This window comes from Mustela nigripes, chromosome 10, assembly GCF_022355385.1.
Source record: "Mustela nigripes isolate SB6536 chromosome 10, MUSNIG.SB6536, whole genome shotgun sequence".
Taxonomy (NCBI): domain Eukaryota; kingdom Metazoa; phylum Chordata; class Mammalia; order Carnivora; family Mustelidae; genus Mustela; species Mustela nigripes.
The window spans coordinates 6,390,431-6,410,815 of record NC_081566.1 but is presented as its reverse complement, the minus strand read 5'-3'; the positions used below and the strand labels follow the sequence as shown (position 1 = coordinate 6,410,815).

The 20,385-nt window shown below is 39.7% G+C and overlaps 1 protein-coding gene and 1 pseudogene across 6 annotated transcripts in view; both read left to right on the top strand.

Annotated features, from left to right (window-relative positions):
- RGS7 (regulator of G protein signaling 7) overlaps positions 1-19,378 on the top strand; it is a 496,565-nt gene extending 477,187 nt beyond the window's left edge. For 5 of the 6 annotated variants that reach the window (XM_059412494.1, XM_059412490.1, XM_059412491.1 and 2 more), the window contains 3 exons: positions 2,437-2,526; positions 4,776-4,856; positions 18,693-19,378. In XM_059412494.1, the coding sequence (XP_059268477.1) occupies positions 2,437-2,526; positions 4,776-4,850 (165 nt within the window). In that variant the 3' untranslated portion in view covers positions 4,851-4,856; positions 18,693-19,378. The remainder of the gene's footprint in view (positions 1-2,436; positions 2,527-4,775; positions 4,857-18,692) is intronic. The other variant, XM_059412493.1, reaches the window with a different exon arrangement.
- On the top strand, positions 11,852-11,995 carry LOC132026356 (U1 spliceosomal RNA; annotated as a pseudogene).
- Positions 19,379-20,385: the final 1,007 nt, after the last annotated feature.

The following is a 20,385-nucleotide window of genomic DNA, read 5'->3' as shown; positions in this document are numbered from 1 at the left end:
AGTTTTTACATGAAAATTTCTTGAAGGGGTATAGTTGAAGTATTAACACTTTCACTTCATTTTCCATGTTGTCACCCAGTATGTGAGAAAACACTTTTCTCAGGATGGCCCCACCTCAGGAGAACATATTTGAAATCTTCAGGTGTCTTCCAATGTGGAGATTCGAAGATTCTGACACTCCTAAGTTATTCATTATTACGGCTAGTCAGAACCAAACTAAAGCAGCTTAAATTAACGTCACACCCAAGCCAGTTTTGTCTTTGATGATGCAATGAAATAATAGATTGAGGCATGGATGAATTTTCCAAGTTTACTTTTTAATCTGTGACCCAAAAAGGGAGATTTATATTAAGATACTAGTTTCCCAAGACAAGTTTATATTAAGATACTAATTTTCTTAGTTTTTTTTTTCAAACTGTACATAAGTGCCTCTTTGGACACAATCTGAATTTCCACTTTCTCTAAAAAAAATGCTCAAGAGAAAAATGAACTTGAAATGAGAGGATATTATTTTCCTAATGATGTGCTGAAACTGGCATTTAAGTCGGAACACACATATTTCTTAATTTCTTAAGACTTCCAGAGAAGAAGAATAGTTCTAGAAAGCATCTTATTTTTCAGATAACCACGTTACAAAAATAAAATACAGAAGGTGAAGAGTAAGACACATCCACACGCCCTTCCTTACTTGCATTCTCAGTGGAAAGTACATTTCTCCGGGCTTTGGTTTAAAGAAACGAACCACCTTATAGAAAAACTACCACAGGCCGAAACAGCTAACCGGATGCCCACTCTGTCTGGCTCTGCCATGGCCTTCTAGGTGGAAATAATTACAGAGACATGAGAGAGCAGGATGGAAATTCTAGCCTTGTTGCTTGCTTCTTGCTGATTTATCTTTCTTTCAGTTCAAGATAAAATTTCAAGCATTTTTCTAGAGCCAACCATGTGTAAAATGTTTGGAATGACCTTCCTAAAGTCTGCAGAGGAACATTTCTTTGTTATCTGTGGCATTAAAAATATTCTTAATAGGTCTCCAATAAATTAAAAAAGCAAAACTTTCTATAGAAAATATTACCACCTGACACCGGGCTTCTTTTTCAGTTCAGTTATTTAACCCCAGTTTTTGCTGGGTATTTAACCTCATCTTCAAAAATGTGCAGTAATAGAGAATCCTGGCATTATTTAAGAAAAGATGCGTTTTGGTGAGGATTAAATTAGCTAATATAGGCGAGCACCTGAAGTGTGCCTGGCATATATTCGAGTAGATCTGAGCACTTAGATCCAAACCCCTTCTTTGCCAGAGACCATCCCGTTAATCCTTACAACACCCATATTTACAGATTAGAAGACTCAGAAAGATGAATAAATTGGCCTGCATCTCTGTGTTTGGAACTGGCAGGTCTTGAGCACAGTAAGATCTGAATCCCACAATGCTGGACTCCCAAAGTACGACATCCCGCACTTTCCTAACCACCAATTCTGATAGGGTCCCTAATGTACCAGCCTCATGGAGAGGAGCCTTGGGCTAGACACGGAGTGAGAGTGACTCCAAAGTATGCAGGTGTGTTGAGACCAGGGAAACAGTCATTTTTAAGATACATATTCTCCGCAAACAAACAGATTCTGGGACATTCAGGATACTCTCACTGGCATCTCCCGGGACTAAAAAGAGGAGTGAGCACTGATGCTCCGCGGCGCCGCAGGGGGCCGGAGCGGAATCAACCTACGTTGGGCCTGCAGTGAAATGGATGAATACATTTTTTTTCTTGATTTGTTTATCAGTATTCATTATCAAGCTAGAACACAGCAGACTGATTAGGATTAAATTATTAAATATTTACCTAATCTGCCACTAAAGGAGCTTTTTTTTTAAAAAGCATACAAATTGGGAAATTGAGCAAGTCACTATCCCAAAATTTATTCCCAGACTTGTGCTCTGTCCCAGAGTGGATGTGGGTGACAGTTTTCCATATAATTGGCACTGAAGAGATGATTTGTCTGGGCAGTCGGTGTCCTCCAAGTACATGTAGACGCCAGAGGTACCGAGGAGGATCACTCGAGCTTGACTTCGCATCATTCACTTTTGGCCTGAAAGAATTTTAAGAGATAGCAGATTCATAGTCTCAAGTGACCTCTATAAATCAGCCACTTGATCTGAAATCACTTCATGACACTCCATTAGCTGAATTCCATTTCTCTCAAGGACTGGATGTGACTTGCCTCCTTGTAGCTCTCAAACCAGTTCAAATATTGACCCATGAATAAAATAATAAATTTGAAGACTTAGATGTTCTATCAACACAAAGTATTCTACCAACATTGTCCATTTTAGCTGCTTCCAGACTTGTTTTTGGACCATATCGTATATTCTTATCAGAGTATTTGATTGCCCCTGAAAACTACTAAAGAAGCAATTCAACCACTCTTTCTTTTTAGGAGCACATTTACAAACTGATGAAAAGTGATTCATATCCACGTTTTATAAGATCCAGTGCCTACCAAGAACTTCTACAGGCAAAGAAAAAGGTATTGGTTCTTTGTGACCTTTCTCGATCTGGTTCTCAGTTGTAATTGTGTGGAGTAATTCCTTCTGCTGAGCCCAGGGTATTGGACAAATGGTAAGTGAACATACTCTAAGACCTTCCCCAAACCTTCGCTTTTTATAAGGGCCATTTAAGGTGGTTTTTTTTGTTTGTTGATGGCTTATTTTGTTTTGTTTGTTTCTGCAGATGTTCATGCTTTACGTTTTTTAGAAGTTTCCATGTTTCATGTTAGTCTTCTGTATGTCTAGTTTAAGGAAATAAAAATTCCATTAATGGAAAGGAAAGAACATCATTAGGTCAAAAACTTGAGGGTTTTCTCTTTCCAGTAAGCTCGTGTGTTCTTGGCCACATACCCCATGACTAAATATAGACTCATATTTTTCAGATTTTATTTGTCAGAGAGAGACCGAGCGAGCACACACGTGCATAAGCAGGCAGAGGCAGAGAGAGAAGCAGGCTCCCTGCCCAGGAGCCTGGGATCATGACCTGAGCCGAAGGCAGTGGCTTAACCCACTGAACCACCCAGGTGCCCCTAGACTCCTGTTTTTCAATGATAGTTGTCAGAATATAGTAATGTTTGCTCCAGAATATTTTGTTATTTATCCTGGGTTACTTAGTTTCCCTAGGATAAATTTTACACACCCAAGAAGGTAGCCAAGCACATTTTGGAAGAGCTGCAACAGACCTCATTATTGAGCTAATGTTTATAACCAGTATAAACAATAAAGAAGGGTATGGAAAATCTGAATATAAAAATCACTATTTTTAATGTTAAAATAATCCATAACTTCTTGAAATTTTGAGATTGAATTGTAATTTTGTGTGATTTATGACTGTCATCTGGGCTAACGGGAGTCTTCAAAGTCCATGGCCTTCACAGCTAGAAGCAGATACCCTGTCTTTGCAGGTGTCCAGTACAGCTGCCACTAGCCACATGGGGTTGTGAACATTTAAGTTTTATTACAAGTACATAAAATTCTAGCCATATTTCAAGTGCTCAATGCCCCCGATTAAGGCTTCTGAATACTGGACAACATAGAATGAAATTCCCATCTCTTCAGAAAGTTCTGTTGGACAGCAGTGCTCTGCAGAATCCATGTAATCGACAGAAATCTAGTCCTGACAGAAAATTAAGAGGGAATTCGAAGAATATTCCACTAGATTTTCAAATATGTAGGATTCACTCATGTCAGTGTAAAACCTTCACATATCTACTTCATTTAGTTTCATTTTATTTTGCTTGAAACCATACCATTTTGTTTGGACAGGAAGAGCTTTGGTGTTCAAAGTACGAACAAAAACAGAGCCTGTGACCTGTGTCGAGGGTCCTTCCTCGGCAGCTCTCCTACCTTCCTGGTCCCTTGATTTAGAACATGGATTTGCTGTTGCCTCATTTCATCATCCTTTTTCTGCTGTTTTCTTTGCTTTCTTTTTATTTATGTTCCCTATTTCCCTCTGCCCCATCCCCTCCAACTCATGTAAGTCGGAACACTCAATGGATCGCAGAACATCTTTTGAGAAATTTGCACAGAATGTGGTAAGTTTTATCTTTTTGAGGAATTGCAAATTATTGTCCAGTTCAGAAAGCTTCCCAGTTTCTGACCCCATCTCTCACCTGCATCTTTTGCTGTAACAAGTCAAGTATTGTCTTTATGCAGATTCAGAGCTTTGTGCTTCTTCCTGCTTATCTTTCTGTCCCAGCTCCTTCTGGAGTAGAGCTGTCATCCATGAAAAGCCCACATGTATCAAACTGAGGTTTGGAAAGAAGTGCATATTATGACATATAAAATGAAGAAATTGTTACCTTTTTTGTATTTTTATTCCATGCATCCCTTTCTTAAAGACAGTGCATGCATTTCTACGTGCTCTCTTAGCCCCTCCTAAAGCTTAGAAGGTGAAGAACAATGAGAGTTCTGTGCTTTCTACTTCTGCAGGGAGAAAATGACCTAATGAGTTGGTACAAATGGTGGTCGGTGACAAGATGCACCTCACCAACGACCCACCAGCATGCTTTATGGTTCAGGAAGGTGTGGAAAACTGTTGCCTAAATCATCCAGGAAACCAGCAGTTTTCCTGCCACTGTTTTCTTAGCATTTGCCATGTGTTTTGGTGATATTTTGGTGATATATTTGTTTGTGGGACTTATTTTTTTTTTGTATTGTGCCGTGCCTTCGGAACTTTCTGACATTGTGTAAGCTCAAACTAAAGCCTTCAACACATTTATTTTTATAGGGCAGGAACATCCCTATTTTCCCATGCCATAAAAACTGTACACCAACACTGAGGGCCAGCACTAACCTGTTATGAAAAGAGGTAGAAAACTCTTGGTTTATACTCAAGTTCGTCTGCACTGTCTGTTGAGTTGTGTGGTTAGCTCCATGCTGCTGTGCGTGTGTGTGTTGTGGCTTTTGCTGTGATGGCCAGTTAAGTGGAGTTATGTGTGTTGAAGTGTAAGCAAATTGGATTCAACAAAGATGCTGTTTTTGTTCTTAGTTTCCTTCCAGAACCTTTGTGGTGGGGAATGTTAATCAAGTTCTATTGATGAACTGCCGGTTGGGACTGGGCACAGGGTATTTGAAAGACTTTACAAAGCAGTATATACTTTGAACATTCAATGTGATTGCACCAATTAAAGGGCTGGAAAATGAAGGGCTCCAGGAATTAATCACTCTATAAACTTCACAAAATTTTGGCTGGCTCTATTGGGATCTCTGACCTTTCAAATCAAATTTTCCTAAACTGCCTTCTAAGTCACATGGGAAGATAAAGACAGTATTTTTAAAAAGCCTCAAGATTTTGCTGGAGAAAGTAGACATAGGCCGCTGCACAGTGCTCTGTGCGATGTTTAAGAATCATTCCAAATTCATCCTTTTCAACACATGCTGACAGAATTTTTTTCTAAAGATTAGAACGGAAATTTCTGTGCTCTAATTAAAAATAATAACAACATAAGGAAGAGGAAGGGAAGGAGCAAGATGGGGATCTCTCCTCCAACACCATCCCCGACCCTTAAAATAGTCCCACGCTGTCCCACGCTGCAAGCTTTAAGTAGGAATTAAGGGGAAGACAGGCTCAACCATCTCCTGCCTTCGGTCCAAAATCACACAGGAAATGACCGCTACATCCCAGACATGTGCTGTGTCTCAGGAGTAGGTAGAGGGTAGAGACCTTAATTGCTCTGGAGCCGATGATATAAATAAGATGTTGTGACACACACAAGAAAGAGAAACTATTTCTGCTTGGTGCTGGAGTGAGATCCGGGCACCCACAGGAAATGTCAGAATTCCCAAAGGAAGTTACATTTAACGGGACATACAGGACTTCATTAGGAGGAGAAAGGCTCCTGTCCTTTTAAGAAGGCAAGAGAAGGCCGGAATCACTGCCGAAGGGGAAGCTGAGGGACATTCATGCCGCGCACACAACATACTAAAACGTTACAATCTTCAGACACAACTGTTCAGGGTTACCTTTTTCCATCCAGGAAAACCAAAAAGTAGTATTTTTCATTGACTATCTTGTTTCTTTCATGCTCTAAAAAAAAAAAAAAAAAAAAAAAAAAAAAAAATGGAATAAGAAAATTAGAAAGGCTCTCCGATTTCCTCAAAAGCATACAATTATATTTATTAGTCTTGAGAACTAAGTCTCCATCCTGGAAACTGTCTGTATATAAAAGTGAAAATGTATTATACAACATTAAATCTTGGGATGGTAGTTTCTTTTTCAAGTTCCTTTTAAGTCTTTCTATTCTCATTTCTTATTTTCCTTTGGTTCTGTTGTTCCATGTTTATGATTTCTTTTAGGGTCAGCAGGTATGTGAGACATCTTAAGTATTTACACAATAAACTGAACAGGATATCTTTTTTTTTTTTAAGATTTTATTTATTAATTTGACAGAGAAATTACAAGTAGATGGAGAGGCAGGCAGAGAGAGAGAGAGAGGGAAGCAGGCTCCCCGCTGAGCAGAGAGCCCGACGCAGGACTCGATCCCAGGACCCTGAGATCATGACCTGAGCTGAAGGCAGCGGCTTAACCCACTGAGCCACCCAGGCGCCCCTGAACAGGATGTCTTTACAGGGCCAATAAAGTGATTCTATCACAAGATGAAGAATAAGCAATTTTATTTTGACCAGGAAGACGTAATGAAGGAAATATGGAGTTTCGATAATCATTTTAAAGGAGTCCTAGGTGCTGGTTAGTCTGGTTCATACAGGGAAGCTACAGGACAGACTATTCAAGAAAGAAATGGAATAGGGAAACTATGAACAAGTACATCGACTGCGAAAGGAACTGGACAAAGGGAGATGACACGCGCTCCTCTTCCTTGGCTCTGCACTAGGGACTTTGTGTCAACATCATCCGACCCCGCAAGTTAGATATGACTACACTCCTACTAGTACCTGCATTTTATAGGTGAGAAAATGAGAGTCAGAGAAGGTGCATATTTTGCCCAGAATCACAGAGCAATTAAAGGAGCTGACACTGACCCAGAATTTATTTTGTTCCTGAATTCATTCTTTCTCCATTGATCACCTTGTTCCTTAATACTCTTCCGATTGGCAGAAGATAGATAAATCCTCCCCCCTCTGCCTCTGAGTCCCTTTCCACTTAGCGTCTACTTGTACAAGTTTATGTCCCTGTTCCAGGGCGGTCATTTTCATAACCTGGCTTATAAAAATGGCGCCCCTGTTTCGTTTCACACGAGAATCAAAAATACTTTGCTAGACAGTTCTTCCCAATGCCACGGAAACTTCTGTCGGTCACTGAGACTAATCAGCTCTTGTCAGCGCCTTAGAGAATAATTCTAATAAACAGGCATTTTTTTGTGTTCCAAAGACAGTCATTCCTTTCTGCTTGTTTCGTTTTGTTGTTGCTATTTTACGTACATGACAGTCTTGGGAGATGACTAAGCAGGTGTCACCAGCCTTTCACAGATGAGCAAATGAGCAGGGAGGGGAGTTCACTTTACCACCATCACCCAACTGCTGAGAACTAGAACCAGGACTGGAAACAAAGTTTTCTGACTTATATCCATTATTCTATTGACGACTCATTTTCCCTTCATTATGCCCAACACTGATGGGAGCAGAATAACCCATATCCCAAAAGACATGTTCACCTTGCCCTGTTGTCTCAAGACATCTCATTTCCTGTGATCTACTTTTCTATTACTTTGTTTTCCTTGCCATTGGATAAGGCCTTAAGAGCAAAGTCTTTCAAGGTTTACTACGTTGTCTCCTGGCTTTGAATGTTATTGAGTTGATGTCCTTCTCTTTGACAAAGCTCATGTGCTGCACTAATTCTGTTTTCTTCCTCCATCACCATCACCAAATCTGACACCATTTCTCTAACCACTGCTCTCATGATCTCTGTCTGCCACACAAAACCCCAAGGAGAACAGACCGAAAATAAAAGGAAAAACGGGAGGAGAATGGAGAATCCACAGCTTCAACCGACATTCATAAACCAACATGCCAACTGCACCTCTCACCTCCTCGCCTTAGTGTGTGTGAAGGGGAAATTAAATCAGCCTGGCTCTGAGCTGGAGAAGGAGAAATGGGAAACAGAGAGTGTTCATGCTGAACTCCCAGGCACTCACCTGATATAACCTCTCTTGGGGGAAAAGTTCACTCTTTCTCAGTGAAGCGCAGTGTCGGCAGAGCCCGTAAAAGAATCAACAGGAAAGATGATCTTGACCATCTCGGTGTCTGGTCTCCACTGCCCTGGTGTGCTAGTGCATTGTGTTTGGAAGTTGTGCTCTGGAGATGGCCACAGATTTCCAGGAGTTGTGGAAACTCTGTGAGGGAATTTTAGCAAAAGCACTGAGCTGACTCTGAAATTAATCTTTTGGGATGAAATCTTTATTTAACTCTATAATTAGTTAGTATGCATATAGATAAGAACAATTGTAAATATAAATCCTACAACTTGCTTGCAGTTAAAGTGTGAAAGATAAAAATACTTAGTTCTTTTAAAATGTTTTCAGTGACATCTATTTTTTTAATATAAATTTTTTCAAGATTTTACTTAAATTCTAGTTAATGTGCAGTCTAATATTGGTTTCAGAAGTAGAATTTAGTGATTCATCACTTACATAGAACACCCAGTGCCCATCCTTAATCCCTGTGCTTAATACCCAACACCCATCTGGCCCTCCCCCACCCACCTCTCCTCCATCAACTGTTTGTTCTCTAGAGTTAAGAGTCTCTTACAGTTTGTTTCCCTCTCTTCATTTTGCCTTCCCCTATGTTCACCTGTTTTGTTTCTTAAATTCCACATATGAATGAAACCATATGGTTGTTGTCTTCTTCTGACTTACTTCACTCAGCATAACACACTCTAGCTCCATCCATGTTGTTGCAAAGGGCAAGACTCCATTCTTTTTGATGACTGCCTAATAGTCCATCATCTTTATCCAATCACCTGTCACTGACTATCTGGGCTCTTTTCTTATTTTTGTATCCTTTGGGTAAATATTTCCTAGTGCAATTGCTGGGTCATAGGGTAGGATCCAAAATCTATAAAGAACTTACCAAACTCAATACCCCAAAAATAAATAATCCAGGTAAGAAATGGGCAGAAGACATGAAGAGACATTTCCTCAAGATCATGACCTCAGCCAAAGTTAGATGCTTAACCAACTGAGCTACCAACTTGCCCTGTAACTCTTAAAATTTCTAATTGTGACAGTTTGAAGTTTTCTTTTCTACTATCAACTCTTCCAGCAAACTTGGTCCAAAAATGTTCTAGCATAAATGTAGATTTACTGGTGCTAGAAGTTCTACTCTTCCACCTATATTTCTTCTATTTTACTGGCCAAGTTCTTGTTATCATCAAGTGTGGATTCATACAGCAGCTGTATGAATGTTGATCCTGCCAACATGTTCTCCTATCTCCAGTTTTCCTCACATGCTCTATACCCCGATCTTCTGCAGAGATGAAAATGGCTCAGTGCGTGGACCCAGGATGCAAGGTGTCTCCTTGATGACTTTCTTTTGTACTCTGCTCCTCTACCTGGAGACCTCACGGAAGTCCTTGCCTGCCATAAATGCCTCCTGCATTTGTCGGGTCCTCAGGACTCTTTCTGGTTCTATCTTTGTCCACTTGCAGAGCTTGTTGCCCCCACTAGGCAGTAAGCAGGTCCCTTGCTTGGACCTCACCTTTCCCCTGCCTACTCTGAGCTGCTTTAAGAGAAACTGTGTGATTTTCATGAAGTAAGCTAGTGGGAAGCTTGTAGGGAGTTAGTTCTGTTCACTGAATAGTTAACTCTTCCAAGAATGAGCCAATTTAGGTGCACATGTTAATGGCGTCCCAAAAGGAGTTACTTCTGTTAACATCTGTGATGAACTGTCATCTTCCTAACAGTAGTGGCTATGTCAGAATGGCTATGGCTATTATGCTTGTATTCTAAGACAAGGAGCAAAGTATCTGGCCCGTAGTAGGCGTTTAAGAACTGTATTGTTGTTGTTGTTGGATAAAAGAATCCAATAGTGCTTAGATACAGAAGTAGTACTGGGTTATAAACTTGTTACCTAGCACCTCCCAGGTGGTTTCCAGCTACCCAGGAAGCTGGCACCTTATAACCACTGGTGCAAACCAAGGCCTGCAGTACATTAAAACAGGACTTCGGGAAGTGCTGTTCAACTTCTGTCCTTGGCATATGTACTAGCAACAGGGAAGTTTCCCACGGGCGCCTTTCTACTCAGCAGCCTCAAAACATTCCTGAGAAACCTCCGGGGTCGCACTGGATGCTCCCGGACCAAAAACTACTCTACAGTCCACAGCTTACAGAAGTTCAGTGGCAGTTTAGGAACTAATGATGCTACTAGGGGAAAATAAAGCTATGTTGTCCGAACGAAATAGGCTATATTTCACACCAATCAATCTACATCATGCTGCAGGGAACCTGAAATTGCTTTCTAAGCTGTCACCACAAAGAGTTTCAGTAAAACAAGATGAACAGCCATATTTGCCAACGACAAAATGATAAATGAGAGGAGCTGCAGGTCCGTACGAGAAAGGAGAAAATGGTTCATCCTTGAGTGTTTACCAGTGAGATCTATGGTGGGGAAACCCAGTGACCAGTTTATATTTACCTAAGATGCTCTAGGAATTTTTTTTAACACGGATATCTATGAACATATCTGTCATCTCAAGCCATAAAGCCTACAGAACTCAACCAGAAAAAAATGCACAAAGTTCTCCCTGAGGTAAATTCCAAATAGCTGTACTGATATAAAATCAAAACGTCCCTTCTCTTAGTTCATAATCCTACCATGATGGAGGTTTCTATGAAGAAGATGACCGGCTTCATTAGGAGGGACATTTATGTCCATCAAGGACCTCACTAAGTCCATAGAGGTGTCACTGTAACGCAACTTCGTTAGTATAAACACAACCTAGAAAATGACCTTCTGAATATTCTAAGGTTTGTCTCCACTTCATTGTGGTAGAAATTCATTTCTTATTTTCAAAAATCTACTTTTCTGTAACCTTCATATACTGACCCTAGTTCTATCTCAGAACCAGACAGAATAAAACAAACATTGATCTAGATCTAGATAGCTATTGAATTACTTGAAGATGTGATTACATCCACTCTTCAAGTGTTCTTTTTCCTTCTTTTAGTTAAAATCTCTAATTCAGTATTTTTCTGTGTGGTTCAACTCCCCATACCCCATATCTCAACATCACCAGGGACTTAGAAAACACAGATTCCATGGCTTCATCCCAGATAAACGGAGTCAGTCATTTTCTCTCTCCCTCTCTCTTCTCTTGCTCCCCTCGCATTTGCATTTGTTACAAATACATCAGACAATAATGTTGAAGAACTGTGACCTACGGAGAAGTATTCCGACCCGACTTCTCCTCATCAGAGATCAGTGGTTCTCACATTTGTCTGCAGCAGGAACACCTGGGAAGACAGATTTCTAGACCTCACACTCACGAGGTCTGAATAGTAGTTTTCTGGTGGGATCTAAGAATTTTCATTTTTAACTAATTCTTAAGTGATACTGTTCCTACTGGCTTTGAGACCACACTCTGAAACCACTGCCCTAAATGATGCTTTCCCCTCCCCATTGATAGAGGCCAAGGGCACATCGAATGTCCCAGCTGAGAGGCTACTGTCCAGTTGCACCCACATCGTTTTGCAACCAGCAGTTGAATTACATGGTTAAGGGTCAACTGTGTTTGTTCCCATGTTCAGTTTATCATAACTGAATTGATATTAATTACAAAATTTATTTAAATATATTAGCTGCTGAAATTTGACTATGAAAATAAAAAAGACACTTCTATGAACACTAAGCTTAATTACCTGGAAGGGGAGATACCATGATCACGAAGGTGGTTTTCCCAGGGCGAGGCTTATCCATTGCACTGCAGATGTGCTGACCCCTGCGATTTCCCCAACTGCATAATTCGTGGAAATGGGTGACCGCATTCATGCTTTAAAGAGAAGATGCCTTAAAAATTGCTACCAAATTAAAGCTGAGTGAGACCTGCCTCAGGAACGTGTATTGAATAATCCCCCGTCTCCCGGTCATCTTAGCTGCTTACCTCCTCCGTCTGCTCCGGTCCGCCGGCAGAGTCCTCCAGAACGTAACTGAACACGATACTCGAGACGCAGCCCTCCCAGCAGAGACTGGGAATACCGTCTTCCAGTAGGAATGGAAACAGGAAGAAAGAACAGGTCATGTAACTTTTACAGACCAGCCTGAAAACTGCAGGAGCTTCCCCACCCCAGCTCTCGGCAACTGTGTCCAGTCTGACGGGGTAGCGGGGTGATGGACCCGGGAGGGCATGTGACATGATGAGTGCTGGGGACTATACAAGACTCAGGAATCACCGTACTCTCCCTCTGAAACAAATAACACACTGCATGTTATATAATTGAATTTAAATTTCAAAAATGAAATAAATTTAAAATGAAACTATAAACCCTTTGAAGGAAGGAACTACATCATGGTTGTATTTCCTTGCTTAATAGAACCTGGACACATAAATGCTCCCCTTATTAGAAGGAAAAAAAAGAAAAGGGACAAAAACAAAAACAAAAACCAACCCAGACTCTTAAATATAGACAATAAACTGGTGGTTGGGAGAGGGGAGATGGGGGGGGGGGGTGATGTAGGTGAAGGGGATTCAGGGTCTTCTTAGTCACCATGAGCTCTGAGGAATGTATAGAATTATTGAATCATTCTACTGTACACCTGAGATTAATATAACACTGAATTATATTGGAATTTAAAAATTAATTTTTAAAATATAGTCATTTGGGGCTTAAACTGCAAAAACAAAACAAAACAAAACAAAAAAAAACACTTTTTTTTTCATGACTTCAGATGACATCTCCTCAATCTTTTGCTGCTAGAATTCTGGCTTGTTTATTTTAATCTAAGTTTGGTTCTTTAATCTAAATTTGGTTAGCCTTCTTTTCAGTAAACTCTGTCTTGTGAGTTATAACTTTAAATAAGTTTTTAGAGCATTTCTTTGTTACCCAACCTTTTAACCACGATTAACAAATTTTCATTATACATACATCTTACCAGAACTTCATCAGTTTAATGGTGAGAATAACTGATTAAAATGCCATCAAGAACAGAGAGGAAAGGGCGCCTGCACAGCTCAGTCTGTTAAGCCTCCGCACACACTTAAGAATGGTTTGGAGAGGCGCCTGGGTCACTCGGTGAAGCGGCTGCCTTCGGCCCAGGTTAGGACCCCAGGGTCCTGGGATCGGGCCGTGTCCAGCTCCGGAGGGAGCCCGCTCTCTCCCTCTCCCCGCTGCTTGTGCGCTCTCGCTCACTCGCTCGCTCTCAAATAAAATTTTCAAAACAAAAACAGAGAGGAAGATGGATTTCTACTACTCCAGTAACTGCACATCTTGGAGACAGTCTGGTTAGTTAGGAACCTCACCCTTCTCTGTGTCAGCCACAGAAGTACCATGAACGACCGCTACACATCTCACTCCCCAAACCTTTGCTAGAGCAGCCCCTGTCCTCAGTCTGGAACACCCATGAGCAGGTACGTGGCAAAGATCTAACCTAGTTTACCTGCGGAAGAACAATACAGAAGAATTAGAAGAACAATATGCCTTTAGAAAAATGAACAAAGCATTTAAACAGTTTTAAAACGATATAAATACATGAGAGAATTAACAGAAAATCTATCTTCATTAATAGCCAAGTATAATTTAAAAAGCCACAAAATAACTTTCCCTCCAAATAGGTTAATTTTAATATAATACCTAGTGTAAGAAACGGGGTACGGGAATCAGTGACTTCCTACACGGTTAACAGGAATGTGAATTGCTAAACAGTATCTTTGAACAAAACTTTACAGAATGTGTCAAAGGTTTCATAATTCTTCTTACATTTTCAATCAGGATTAAATTATTAGCAGTTGAATTACTAAGAAAACCTACATGCATACAAAAATATCCACTGCCTCATGTAACTACCAAATATAAAACACAACCTTAATGTACAACAATTATACATTATTAGTTTCTTAAATACATTAAGGTAGATCTACCTGATGGAATTTTATGCAGCTATTAAAACTTAGATTTTTGAGAAGTGGTTTTCATCTTTTTTTTTTATTGCCAACCACATTTGACATAGTAACGCATATGTGTGTGTTTGTGTGTGTATATATATTATATTACTATATAAACTGTGTGTTTATATGGGTGTGTAACTAAAGTAACATTTCAGAAACAGTACATTCCATTCATTATGTGTGATGCACTTTGATATATTCCAAGCTATTCTGTAGTATTTGGTTTTTTTCGTAGTGTTGGTAGCATCTATCTAAATTGATCTCCTTACCCACTAATGCAGTGAACTTGAACAAAACATTATTTTAGAAAAAAACATATAACTTGATTAATCAAAATATAATCACTTTGTTACTTATAATAAACCAATACTATGCATAGTATAATTTCAGTTTTGTAAAAAAATTAAAACATTTTTATAAAAAGGTGATGAGATATTAGTATGTAAATAACTATATTAAGTAACATTTATCCTTTATATTTTTCTGGTTTCCTCATTTTTCTAATGGCTATACACTATTTTAGGAAAATATTTTAAACTGAGGAAATAAGGTATTTGGCTTTAATTATTCTTTCTCAATCCAAACAGGTAGCTAGTAATAAGTACATAAATGTAAATAGGTTCATAAACCCTCTCTTTTTAGTACATAATAACAGAGGCTTTTTTGAGTCCTCCACACTGTATGCGCCGGCTCCCAACCGGCTACGGAGTCCGTCCGTCCTTCTGTCCCTCCGTCCGTCCGTCCTTTGGTCCCTCCCTCCCTCCTTCCTTCTTCCCAGCGATTTGAGCTGATCTTTAACTTTGTAGGAACAGACACTCTCCATATTTTGTTAGAATTCTTCAATGTCCAGTAAACTCACGTGCCAGTCTACCCAGGAGAAGTGGCTTCATGTCAAGCAGGGAAGAGCTCTCCAGTGTAGGCGTTAAACAGGCCCAGGTCCTGTCAGTCAGTCAGTCTCCAGGGTGCGCCGTGTCCCCCATCTCACTCCACTATGAATCTCCTCCATTAAGTCAAAAGTTAGCCCAAGACATTTGAGTCTCATTCCCTTAGTTTCTAGATGCTTGTTTTTAAAAATACAGTCTCAGCCCAGGAGCTCAACTCACGCAAGGAGTGCAGTATGTCCCGGGGGATTCTGTAATGTTCATGTTGTTTAGCAACTTTTGATTGCTTGGCCAAGCCAGCTGATTTGAGGAGTCAGATGGCTTGTAAATGGGTTAGTTCTGATTCTAAGGGCAAGACAGTCCGGAGAGGGACTTCCCAGAGGAGTTTAGGGGGCAGTGAGAAGGCTCTAGAAAGAACTTGGATAAGAAGGTCATCTTTGAAAAGCGGGTAGAATCTGAACAGGTACCTCAGAAGAGCTAAGAACAAACACTAAGGAGGCTCATTCTGACCTTTTGGCGGGGAGAGGAGGCGGGTATCTTCCTCACTACGACAGCATCTCTGGAGCATGTGAGAGGGAGGTGAGAGGTGAGGTGTTACTGTGAGGGACTAGAAAACTGCCTGTTTATATGATTTTATGTGACAACTATATTGTAGATTAGGTAGGTGCTCTCCGTTTTCACTTAGACACCAGCAAAATCTGAGCTGTATTTTTGACCTGAAATGGATTATATACTTTTTTTTTTTTTTTAGCTTTTTGCCTATTAACTATTACACAACCTCATAGGATACTGAACTCTTGTTTTGTTTCCGGTTCCTGTCTTTGTCTTTCTCCATGGATTGCTGTCTCCACTGCAGTCCTTTTTTTTTTTTAGAATCTGACAAGAAAGGGTATAAATGACATAACACATGCATCGGGATTTGGCTAAAAATAAATATTACTTGTACAGAATTCAGTTGTAAGCAGGTTTCCGGAATTAAGATTTTAAAACTGAACTGTACAGGTTTCTCAGATTCATCAACTTGGGAAAATTATGAAAAGTTAATTGCCCGATTTAATACAGCCTCTGAGGAACTGCACTGAAAAGGATTTATAGGAGAGGAGGTGTGTAAATACATCCTTTCCTGCCTACAAGAAAAGATCAATGTTCTTTTTAAGATTTTCCAATAGAGTGAGCAACCATATTTCCCTGTGCACTAGAATAGTGCTGGTTTTCTTCCAGTTTGTGAATAAGGCAGGATTTTCAGAAGCTTTACAGGTAGATCCCAGTCATCTAGATCTTCAAATTCACGTGACTCTTTGGGCACCTGAGCTTTACTTTGGGCACAAAGCTTTACTTTGATCCCAGACTGGGGCATGGAACCCTTTTTTTTTTTTTAAACTGTTAGTTGTACCCAAATTTGCTTCAATACACACAACAAATATCCTTATTACATATTTGGTAAGACGATATCACAGCAAGTGTTTCATCGTGTGACTGTTTCCCATTTCTGCTCATCTGTTTTCCTATGATCACAAATCTCCAGGTTGACTATGAGCCTGCGTTCTTCTACTATTTTCTATGAATGAGTACTCTATGAACAGCCTGTCAAGCTAACCTTGTACCTCATCTCCTTTTTAATGAAACTCCTACCAGGCCAAGTCCTAATAGCTTCAAGGATGTTTCAAAAGTCTGTAGAAAGAGAGCCATATTAATATATTTGTTAAATTTACAAAGTTGACAGTAATTTTCACAGTCCAAATAAAAAATGATTACAGAGAGTTTCAAATGACTTTCTATTCCAATGTGACTTTCATTCTTTCCCATAGTTTTAAACAAATCACACTAATCTGTAGTTTTAAAAGTAATAATTTACCTTAGCATCTTTCCCTCCTCTGCCCTATAAACACTCACTCTTGTGCCTCAAGCAATACGGCATTTTCTCCATCCCACATATGGCATTACAAACAGCCCGTTTTAAAAACAAATTATTCAGCCTCAGAACAAATATATATAAACTCATGTACACACGTATTAATAGCACAAGAAATGAATACAGTAGTAAATGTAGGCGATCGTGTGGTCTCCAAGTACAGAAAGGTAGCTTTTAGATTCCAACATTATTTAGGCAATCTATGGCCCAGGTTTGGGATGGAAAAGCAGCATAATTTTAGATTCCAATTCATTAGCAACTTTATGCCCTTTTAGAGTCAGAACAGACTGCGGGTGTCAGTGTCCTAATGAGAAAGCATTTAACGATAAAAACAGTCATTAACTATATAACAAGAGCCATCATGAACTTAGTACATAGAATGTCCCAGGAACAGTTCTAAGCAATTGAGTTTCCTTGTTCTTCAGAAAAAGCTTTTCGGTAGGTTCTGTGATTATCCCCATGTCATGGACGCGCAAAAGCACAGAAGGGGCAGCAAGAAGGAGCCAAACACCCCTCGTTCGTAAGGCCCACAGACAACGGAAAGTCGGGGGTCTCGTAATGAACTGCTTTTCTTTTTTTCCTTCCCAAAAGTGACTAAAGCAGAGCCAGTGGGAAGGCATCTTCTACTCTTAGTTGCTAGATGCTAAGTTTTGAACCCTTTTCCCCAATTAAAAGAAAAGGCGCTTGATTTTCCACTGCTGTGCTCCACGTCAGCCACAAGGCCCTTGTCCGCCACTGTAAAGAGGGTAAAGAAAGCTTGATTTTGAAATTATTGATCATTTCTTAAGCATATTGCTCTTTTCCCAAAGTATGACCATGAGCGATAATTCTCTCCAGTACAAGCCTGCCTCTCATCAAACTCTGACCCGTATTAGGCAGCAGATCAAGACTGCTGTTATGACTAATTCCTTACTAACGTGTCTTTCTCAAAAAGTCTTTTGACTTTACATTATTTTATCCTCTGAAAAAGACAAACTCCATTCAAATAAGTGGACCGTCTTATTTTTATTACTAGAACATATAAAAAGAGATGAAACAGGAAGCACCAGCTGACAACCTGCAGCTCCGATAGAAATTTAAAACTTTCTCGAGTACAGGTATTAACAGGGACAGTGTTGGCTTTCAAGTTTTCAGAAAAGTGAGTTATGTACTCTAGGTATTAACACAATATATGGAATCAGAATATAGGGGATGTTTATGGGGTTGGGGTTGAGGTTGGAGGAAATAAGGTGGAAAAAGATAGGGAGATGTCTGGTTTGAAGTAGGAGCCAAAAGATTATCTGAGGATGTACAATTGGCATCTTTTTCTCCATTACCATATAGGACAGGGGACAGACTCAATGTTGAGTTTCTACCAATTACACCTTTAATAGTGAATTTTGTTTAATTAAATCATATCCTCTGCATATGTAGATATTTAAAAACATGACACTAATTCCAGCAATTGAACGAGAATGCATTCACATTGCTACCTTTCAGAGCAGTTTACTAAGGTTTGTTTCAAGATGTTGCATCATTGCTAAGCCTTGATGAAATGTTTATGGACATGTTTTATTATTTGCTAATCTGTGCTGTGAACCCATCAGTCTGTTTGCAGTGGGGAGGAAGTGGATGGTGGGGGGAGGGGCAGATCATTTTGTTTGATGTGTTGGTGGAGGGAGGAAACTTGAGCTAAGATGTACCTAAAGGGTTCTGTTTTGACCCGTGCACAAAAATCAGCGGCATTAAACAAATGCTACTCATAGGTTTTCAGTGATCATACTGGTTTTTTTCCTGTGTTTTATATTTTTTTCTCAGGGGAAATCTCTTACATCAAAGAGGTTAACAAGCCTCGTTCAGTCTTACTAAAAGGATCACCGTGTAGCATGGAAACGACTGGAGTCCCTGCAGAGACTTTGTAGCTCTTTGTTAGTACCTGGAGCAGAGGACATTAGACCAAGAAGGTGCATGAGCAAAGGACCTGAATTGTTCTCTCTTTGTGTACATTAAGGCGTTGCCATTTCAAGTGACTCTGCCATCTCGATGCCTCCATTTCAAAATGTTGTCTGCTTACTTTCTCCTTGTACTACGCTGGATCTGTCTTTTCCTTTTTAACAAGTTCAAGTGAAGTAAACCTTTTTTTCCCCCTTTCTCTTTCTCTTAAAGCTTCTGCTAGACACACGGTTCACTGAAAATTCACTCAAACACTGGAAGAATTGTAAAAGAAAAAACATATATCAATAAATATACATATGGCTTCACATTTATTAAACAATAAATTAGCAAAGAAAGTTTCATTTCACCAAGTGTTCACAGTCAGAAACAAGCTCCTGTCTTTGTCTGTTGTCTGTACATTCTCGGTTAATGTTTCTTGCATTTATTTTTATACCATATTTAAATAAGAAACACCTTTTACTCCAAATGTATTAAAGTTGATCCCTTCTCTGTAAATTTGTGTATGTTTATATTGTTGTTTTATCTTTCATTAAAAGATGCAGAATCTCGTTGTTCTTGTAACTTTTGACTTCTGCATGCTGACAAAAACCAAAACAAAGCAAAACAACAACAACTACAAAAAAAAAAACCACTGAGAAAGCATCCACAGATGTAGTCTTGGAATCTGAAGCTATCACCCGCTGTGTTTATTTCAGGGCTTCAAAGCAAGCTTAGATGGCACAGGAGTCAGGAGCTGACAGAGACTGTTTCGTCCGGGAACTAACCCAGGACCAGGCCAAGGCTTTCTCTCCCGATCAAGAGCAACAAAAATGAGCCTTCCACATGTTCAGATTTCCCATGTTCAGAGCTATTTCCCAGGCCTTTCAGCCTCATTATGAAGATGCATCTCTAGGTTTTGCTAATGGATATTTCTACGAGAATTGGGTTTTGAGTGTGACTTCCCCACTCGGGAACTTCTTTAAAGTGTAATTCTAGATGTGCCCTAAATCAGTGATTTTTTAACACTTTGGTGGTTACTAATTCTTTTGAGAACACAATGGTAATTCGTGATCTTCAGTAAGTACCTGCCGCGGTGGTACGGGCTGTACCTGCCTGCGAAATCCTCACATTCTGTCCTCACAGGAGTCCTATAAGATTATTTCTGTAATTTAAATTCTGAAAAAAAAAAAAAAAAAATACCCACATCAGTGAGAAGTTAGTTGTGAGTCTGTGAGCCAGTGTGTCGAACCATCATAAAATGGGAGAGACGTGATAGGAGAAATTTATATATGGACGATAATGAGAACACTGTAATTACTTTAAGATTTTAAGAAGATTTAATTATATGCCCTATGACTTTTGAAAAGGAATATGTAAAGTTCATGCACATAAATCTAGACATATAGATGTTCTCCCTTGGAAACACTTAACTCAGGACAGCCTTGGGCAGATTCACCGATACGTAATGAAACATTATTGGAAAGTGAGCAATGACGCATGAGAAGAATATGATTAGACACTGAACCCTGCACAAACAGGACCGGTTATTTTGGAGGCTATCTCTTACAAATTGTCA